The sequence below is a fragment of the Oncorhynchus keta genome, chromosome 31, assembly GCF_023373465.1.
Source record: "Oncorhynchus keta strain PuntledgeMale-10-30-2019 chromosome 31, Oket_V2, whole genome shotgun sequence".
Lineage (NCBI taxonomy): Eukaryota > Metazoa > Chordata > Actinopteri > Salmoniformes > Salmonidae > Oncorhynchus > Oncorhynchus keta.
Genome location: NC_068451.1, coordinates 702,169 through 711,029, shown reverse-complemented (window position 1 = coordinate 711,029; position 8,861 = coordinate 702,169). Strand labels below are relative to the sequence as shown.

The 8,861-nt window shown below is 42.5% G+C and overlaps 1 protein-coding gene across 6 annotated transcripts in view; it reads right to left on the bottom strand.

The window, feature by feature from the left end:
• Positions 1-801: 801 nt before the first annotated feature.
• LOC118364166 (transcription factor HIVEP3-like) overlaps positions 802-8,861 on the bottom strand; it is a 57,882-nt gene continuing 49,822 nt past the window's right edge. For 4 of the 6 annotated variants that reach the window (XM_035745422.1, XM_035745420.1, XM_035745419.1 and 1 more), the window contains 3 exons: positions 5,333-5,434; positions 2,984-3,720; positions 802-2,570 (listed from right to left, as the gene is read on the bottom strand). In XM_035745422.1, coding sequence (XP_035601315.1) covers positions 2,001-2,570; positions 2,984-3,720; positions 5,333-5,434 — 1,409 coding nt within the window. In that variant the 3' untranslated portion in view covers positions 802-2,000. The remainder of the gene's footprint in view (positions 2,571-2,983; positions 3,721-5,332; positions 5,435-8,861) is intronic. The other 2 variants (XM_035745424.1, XM_035745425.1) reach the window with 2 other exon arrangements.

The following is an 8,861-nucleotide window of genomic DNA, read 5'->3' as shown; positions in this document are numbered from 1 at the left end:
ATAAAGGTGTTCTCAACTAGCCTACCTGGTTAAATAAAGGTGTTCTCAACTAGCCTACCTGGTTAAATAAAGGTGTTCTCAACTAGCCTACCTGGTTAAATAAAGGTGTTCTCAACTAGCCTACCTGGTTAAATAAAGGTGACAAAAACAACAACAACAAAAAAACTAATTCAGAACAGGTGTATATATACTGAGGTCATGTTCATGTGACACTTGCACACAGGTGGACTTTATTTAACTAATTGTGTGACTTCTGAAGGTAATTGTTTGCACCAGATCTGATTTAGGGGCTTCCTAGCAAAGGGGGTGAATACATATGCATGCACCACTTTTCAATTTTGTATTTATTTTTTGAAACAAGTAATTTTTTTCATTTCACTTCACCAATTTACTATTTTGTGTATGTCCATCACATGAAACCCAAATAAAAATCTATTTATATTACAGGTGGAAACGCAACGAAATAGGAAAAACGACAAGGGGGAATGAATACTTCTGCAAGGCACTGTAACCAAGTAATCGTTACACATTGTGTATTTATTCCTCGTGTTAGAATTTTATTATATTATTTTAAATATTTTGTCTGCATTGTTGGGATTGTTGTTCTCTGCATTGTTAACTAAGCATTTCACTGTTAGTTTACAAAGCAAGTAACAAATGTTTGTTTTTGTTGATTTTAACTCCAATTGTTATTGTGTGGAATTCAAACAGAAGCATTCTATATGTATTAATCAATTGTTATTTTAGTTTATCTATAAAAAAAAAAAACATTTTTCAAAAACAAGAACCAGTAAAACAGCCTCAAAGAAGTATGGTGCACTTTTTATTGGTTCAGAGACAAAACATTTGCTGTGTGTGGAAATCTTTAGGGCACTTGTTCCTCCTTGTACCATATCCAATCTTAAAGAGACCTTCCTGTCCATCTCCATTTCAAGTTGTGAGAACATTATGAAAAAGACAGACATGTTTTTTTCCCTCCAAAATTAAAGTAAAAGAACTTAAACAAGGATCACTTTCATAGTTAAACAAAATAATAAATATGGAGCACTTCTCTGTTCATAGGCATTACATTGACAAATCTTGTTTTATAAAAAAATATGACTTCAGTGCATTTTCTTTGCAAAGCGCTCACTGTTCCTTCTATATACCACCTCATATACCATATTTTAAAATACCCTGACATCAATGCAATGGCCTTAAAGGGATAGTTTGGGGTTTTGGCAATTAATTTTCATGTCTCTGCATCCAGTATGAATGAAGGTAGAGGTGCTGTAGTTTCGCAAGCCAATGCTAACTAGCTTAGTGCAAAGACTGGAAGTCTTCGGGTACAGCTGGTTAGCATTGGCTCGCAAAACTACCTCTAATCCTTAACTATCCCTTTAATAAGGATACAAACAGTCATCACGTCACACAGGAACACCCTTCCTGGAAACACAGAGTGCATATCACAGCCTTTTATCTTTGTCATCATCTCAAGACACAAACCCAGACAGAAAAGGCACAAGTAACTACAGTTTGAGTATTACTGGACAAAGAGACAAAACAACATGTGCATTTATTGTTGATTAAAGATTTTGGTCATTTACAAATGTATTCATATTTATTTTACATATATTCAAATATATATTAAGATAGCAGTATCAATAGAGATACAGAAGGTAAGATCGAGAGATTTAAAGAAATCGTCAAAAAGTAAAAAGTGCATTTTATACCAAACCTGAATATTGCAGAACTAACATTTAAGTTAACAATTGTATTGAAAACTGTATAAAAACAAAGCAATACAAAACCCAAAAACAAGAGTAGCAACAAAAAGCGTAAAGGACGCATGACGTATCAAAGGGTGGAGACTAAGTGCTCTGGCCTTGATTGGTTGAGTCTCCGCCTTTAGCTCCTCCCTCTACCAATTCTGAACCAGTCGCTCTGGACCCCAACCCTGGTGGCTCCTGCCTCTCAAACAGCTGTCCAATCCTATGTGTGGGAGGGGGGGGACTGGCTGACTAGGGGGATGGTCCTGCCTGGCCATGTGAGGGCCATCGTTCTCTGGTCTCTGCCTCAGACCTGTGTGAGTGGGAGGAGCTGTGTGAGCTGTCGTATTGCTTTGTGTTTATCATCCTTGGGTCCATCCTACCTTGCTGCGAGGTGGAGGGTTTGGAACGTATGGGTGGGGTTAAACTGGGAATGCACAGCCCTGATTGGCTGGCTCCTACTACTTCCTGGCTGTCTGACCAGTGGTCCTCAGGAGTTCTGAGCCCTTGAGTACTGGGGGTCCTGCACCAGGGGGCTTCCCTCCTGATCTGGCCCAGTAGAAGCCCCTCCATCGGGGGAGAGGAGGCCGAGGTGGGGGTAGTGGGGTGGGAGCGGGGACGAGCCTGCACCATCTGAATGCCCCCAATGGGGATCATCAGGTAGGGCACCCTGGCCTGCTGTGAGTGCAGTGGCAGGTGGCTGAAGATGCGGTCCATGGACTGGGCTTTAGGGCTGTCACTGGGGGACAGACGGAAAGCTGGGGGGAATGACAGGCAGGGCTCTGGACCAATCTGCCCTTCACTTGGTGTTCCTATCCTCTCCTGTTGGGGGAGCAAGGACCACATCATTACTTCACACAGTAGAACAAAACACTGAACTTGTTTTCACATTGCCTTTGGCTAAACTGGGCTTCCAATGCAGGTTTTAAAATGCAGGGGAGGGAAGCAACAAGACGCAACCACAGGCATTAAACACCATCAGCCATCAAAAGTACAAAGTATAGCATAGTTATGTATTTAGGCCTCTGCTATTTTCATATAGTGAGTGTTAGCTTAGTACCAAAAGGGAAATGAGTCTGCAATAAGATTTACGTTTACTACTGACCATTACTGACAATGTAGTTACGTGGAGGGATGGCTAATTACATCTCATTTTGTAACTGACAAGAATAACTGTGGATTAAAATAACATGAAAAACTACAGGATCAGAAAGTGAATTAAATACATAACTTACCATTGAACCCACCTGTCTGCGATCGCTGGCCATCATACTGGGGATGTCCCATGGCAAACGACTGGGTGAGCATCGAGGTCTATGCTGAAGCCCCAGGGGCGAGGGAGAGGCCCGGGCCCACAACACCCGATACTGGCTAGGGGACATTGGCCGGAGAGGGGAGAGAGGCCGCATAGGGTTCAGGGGGGATAGAGCTCTGATGGGGGATGGTCCTCTCTTGGGGGAAGGCGAGAGGTGTCGGTTGTGGGAGGCCAGCTCCCGTCTGGGGGAAAGGCTTCGGATGAGAGAGCAGCTTTCACTGCTAGGGGAGAATGCCCTGGGGGAGGCGTCCCAGCCCCGGCGGGAGAACAGTGCTCTCCGGCTTTTTGGAGAGGAAGCATGCCCGCCGGGCCACAGTCTGCGGGTGGGAGAGAGCTCCTGGCTGGGACAGGGGCTGGGATCTGGCTGGGGTTCTGGGGCTGAGGGGTCAGGCGTGCCCTGCTGGGACTGTCTTCCGCTGCTGGAGTGCCCCCTTGCAGACAGACTGCAGTTGGAGGAGCAGGATGAGGGCGGCTCATCGTGAGATGAGGACTCTTCTTCTTCCTCATCATCGTCCTCCTCTGAATCATCCACGTCAGAGAACTGGTGCTCATCCTGGTCCTCGGAGCCAGACAAATGCTCTTCAATACCTCCTGATGAGAAGAGGGGGAAACTTACACAAAGCCCAATTCTCCAAACTTCAGTCCTCCAGGCTACACCTAAATTAACACAGTTGTGTTCAGTAGTCACAAAATGGAAGAAAGCAGTCAGAAACAGAGTGAAACGGGAGGGTACTATCAGAACTTGTCCAATACGAAACACTTGGTCTAAACTAGTTCCAGATTGAATGGCAAGACTGAAAACCAGCAGACAATTCAGCTCTCCAGATGCGGTGTTCATCTAAGTCACTCTGGACTTACAGTGAGGCTCCAAAAGTATTGGGACAGTGACACATGTGTTGTTGTTTTGGCTCTGTACTCCAGCACTTTGGATTTGACTATGAGCTTCAATAAAAATACAATATGTTTCTAAACTCTTCTACATTAATGTGGACGCTACCATGATTACAGATAGTACTGAATGAATCGTGAAAAATGATGAGTGAGAAAGTTAGACGCACAAATACGCTAACCTCCCCTTCCATTGTAATGGTGAGAGGTTAGCATGTCTTGGGGGCATAATTGTTGTGTCTAACTTTCGCACTCATCATTATTCACGATTCATTCAGGAATATCCATAATCATGGTAGAATCCACATTTACGTAGAAGTGTTTAGAAAATTATATTCTTATTTACAATAAAAGTGACTCCAAAATGACAATACATTATTTACCATTCATTACTATTGGGAAAAAACATTTTGTTAACACAATCAAAAACTTAAAATGCATTCAACAAGTTTGTAGAGTGATGTAATCATTGCATGCTAGGAATATGGGACCAAATTCTAAAACTTTGACTACTTTAAAAAACACATAACTAAATGTGTCCCAATACTTTTGGTCCCTGAAAATGAGGGGACTACGTACAAAATGTGCTGTAATTTCTAAACGTTTCCCCAGATTTGGATGAAATTACCCTCAAATTAAAGCTGACAGTCTGCACTTTAACCTCCCAGTCATTATATCATTTCAAACCCAAATTGGTGGAGTGCAGAACCAAAACATAAAAACAATTGGGCACTACCACAATACTTGGAGCTCACTGTATATAAACACACATTCATACACACAAACACATGAAATGGGCACAAGGACCAGGACAGGCTGGCTTCCTATCCAACATAACATTCTATCAACCTGATGTTATAAATAGCAAGCAGACGGACAAGGTTTGATTTAATGGAATCGTGCTGCCGTTTCCATTCATGAAGTCTAACAGCTGGCTTTTGAATGGAAGGGTTATTTGAATGGGCTGTCCTCGGCTCAGTGTTGACTGCAGTCTGCTACCGGGAGGGATTGAGAGAGGGATGGGTGGCATTGAGCCTGCACAGAGAGGGGGTGGATGTGAATGTCTGGAATGCTGTTCTTTAAAGGCCAGGACTGCAAGCCTTGAAAACAACACTGTACATCTCTCCCATCCTGCACCAGAAACAGACTCTATGGAATGTATTTGGCCATGTATTTTTTATGTATTAATTTAATATTTTTAATGTCTCTTTAGCACGACAGAGGAACGAGAATAGCAACATATTGCCTTACATATCCAACATACATGTCATGCCCAGTTCCAGTTTCTTTAGAGGAGCAGATATAGCTACGAGGCTAGCTATCGAGTCAGGTTTGAGGAAAGATGTTTGATGGGTGAAGTTTCCTCCCTATGTTATTGTACCTGCTTCCTCGGTCTCTGGCTCGTCCAGTGAAGACCCAGACGTTTCCATTGACTGGCACTTCTTCCCATGAGCCTTGGACTTCATGTGCTTGGTAAGGTTCCCTATGAAGACAAGGAAAACAAGAACAGCAAAGCCACATTTGACTGAACCGGAGCAGGGTAGATGAGAAATAATTGATGGTGCAGGGAGAGACCAGAGTACAACCAAATAGTCGAGCATAGCTAGGTTTGCAAAATTCTGGGAACTTTCAATAAATTCCCTGTTTTTTCCAGAATCCCAGTTGGAAGATTCCTGGAATCAGGAGAGAATCCAGAAACCTCCAACCAAAATTTCTGTAATACCAGGGAATTCATTGAAAGTTCCCTGAATTTTGCAACCCTAAGCCATTTCCCAGTCATTTTTAGATGGAATGTCACAGCCCGCCCGTGAGGAAAACCACCTCTTGTTATCTAGGTTACCCCATTGGCTCACAGCAAAAACGTGACCTTTTTAAAACGGAATTTTCTTGTCTGCTTGTTTTAGTCAACTACAAAATGACACTTAAGTACAACATGTCTAAAGATTACTTTTCAAAAATTCTCATTACTAAAAGTAATATTGTAGGGCTTCCCTCATGCCCCTTTTCGTGACGCATGAGGCCTTCTGTCTTCTGGTAGGCCATCATTGTAAATAAGAATTTGTTCTTCAATAAGGTTCATATGTTTTTATACATTTGCAAAAAAAAAACAACTATTAACTAAATTATTGGGTATTGTGTGTAGATTGATGAGGGATAAAAATAAAAAAAACAATTTTAGAATATGGCTGTAATGTAATAAAATGTGGAAAAAGGCAAAAGGGTCTGAATACTTTCCGAATGCACTGTGGCTATGTGTGTGTTAAACTTTTCATCACAGTTAAGACATTTAACATGTTTAGTGTAGACCGTTTATAACTCCACTCACTACTGGTATAGTCTGTTTGTTTATGTTGTTGGTTTTGGCTAATGTTCCAGTCGGTAGGTAGCTTGCACTCACGTGGCTGCTAGCACTGTCATTTTTTTTTTTTAACTAGGCAAGTCAGTTAAAAGACCATTAGCTATACGACTTGAAACTGAGCTCAGGTGCATTCTGTTTACGTTCATCATCCTTGACATGTTTCTACAACTTGAACTAATTAAATTGATTGGACATGGTTTTGAAAGGCACACAACTGTCTATATAAGGTCCTACAGTTGACAGTGCATGTCAGAGAAAAACCAAGCCATGAAGGTCGAACGAATTGTCCGTAGAGCTCCGAGACAGGATTGTTTCAAGGCACAGATCTGGGGAAGGGTACAAAAACATTTCTGCAGCATTGAAGATCTCCAAGAACACAGTGGCCTCCATTCTTAAATGGAAGAATTTTGGAACCACCAAGACTTTCTAGAGCTGGCCACCCAGCCAAACTGAGCAATCGGGAGAGAAGGGCTTTGGTCAGGGAGGTGACCAAAAACCCGATGGTCACTCTGACAGAGCTCCTGAGTTCCTCTGTTGAGATGGGAGAATCTTCCAGAAGGACAACCATGCAGCACTCCACCAATCAGGCCTTAATGATAGAGTGGCCAGACAGAAGACACTCCTCAGTAAAAGGCACATTACAGCCTGCTTGGAGTTAGTCAAAAGGCACCTAAAGACTCTCAGACCATGAGAAACAAGATTCTCTGGGCTGATGAAACCAATAATGAACTATTTAGCCTGAATGCCAAGTGTCACATCTGGAGGAAACCGGACACCATCCCTACAGTAAAGTATGGTGGTGGCAGCATCATGCTGTGGGGATGTTGTTCAGCAGACAATGCAGGAGTAGATTTGAGACAAGTCTTTGAATGTCCTTGAGTGGCCCAGCCAAAGCCCGGACTTGAACCCAATCGAACATCTCTGGAGAGACCTGAAAATTGCTGACAAGAGCTTGAGAGGATCTGCAGAGAAGAATGGGCGAAACTCCCCAAATACAAGTGTGCCAAGTTTGTAGCGTCATACCAAAGAAGACTTAAGGCTATTATCGCTGCCAAAGGTGCGAGTACCAAGTACTGAGTAAAGGGTCTGAATACTTATGTAAATGTGAAGTCAGTTTTTATATTTATTTTATTAATTCGCAACAATTTCTAAAAACCTGTTTTTGCTTTGTCATAATGGGGTATTGTGTGTAGATTGAGGGGATTTTTGATTTTTTTTAATCCATTTTAGAATAAGACTAATGTAACAAAATGTGTAAAAAGTCAAATGGTTTGAATACTTTCTGAATGCACTTTACGTGTAGCCTACTTGGGAACCGGATCCCATATTTTCCATGTCGAATAGCCTGAAGCCACATGTCTCTTCTCGCAGGCTCTATTTCCTTATGTTGTTTTTACCTGGTTATATGTTCATTGAACAACACAGCAGTTTTTTAAATGTATTTTTTATTTCACCTTTATTTAACCAGGAAGGCAAGTTGAGAACAAGTTCTCATTTACAATTGCGCCCTGGCCAAGATAAAGAAAAATAAGTCTATATACAATGTGAGCAAATGAGGTGAGATAAGGGAGGTAAAGGCAAAAAAGGCCATGGTGGCAAAGTAAATACAATATAGCAAGTAAAACACTGGAATGGTAGATTTGCAGTGGAAGAATGTGCAAAGTAGAAATAGAAACAATGGGGTGCAAAGGAACTAAATAAATAAATAAATACAGTAGGGGAAGAGGTAGTTGTTTGGGCTAAATTATAGATGGGCTATGTACAGGTGCAGTAATCTGTGAGCTGCTCTGACAGCTGGTGCTTTAAGCTAGTGAGGGAGATAAGCGTTTTTGTAGTTCGTTCCAGTCATTGGCAGCAGAGAACTGGAAGGAGAGGCAGCCAAAGGACGAATTGGTTTTGGGGGTGACCAGAGAGATATACCTGCTGGAGCGCGTACTACAGGTGAGTGCTGCTATGGTGACCAGCGAGCTGAGATAAGGGGGGACTTTACCGAGCAGGGTCTTGTAGATGACCTGGAGCCAGTGGGTTTGGCGACGAGTATGAAGCGAGGGCAGCCAACGAGAGCGTAAAGGTCGCAGTGGTGGGTAGTATATGGGGCTTTGGTGACAAAACGGATGGCACTGTGATAGACTGCATCCAATTTATTGAGTAGGGTATTGGAGGCTATTTTGTAAATGACATCGCCGAACTCGAGGATCGGTAGGATGGTCAGTTTTACGAGGGTATGTGGCAGCATGAGTGAAGGATGCTTTGTTGTGAAATAGGAAGCCAATTCTAGATTTAACTTTGGATTGGAGATGTTTGATGTGAGTCTGGAAGGAGAGTTTACAGTCTAACCAGACACCTAGGTATTTGTAGTTGTCCACATATTCTAAGTCAGAACCGTCCAGAGTAGTGATGCTGGACAGGCGGGCAGGTGCAGGCAGCGATCGTTTGAAAAGCATGCATTTAGTTTTACTTGTATTTAAGAGCAGTTGGAGGCCACGGAAGGAGAGTTGTATGGCATTGAAGCTCGTCTGGAGGGTTGTTAACACAGTGTCCAACGAAGGGC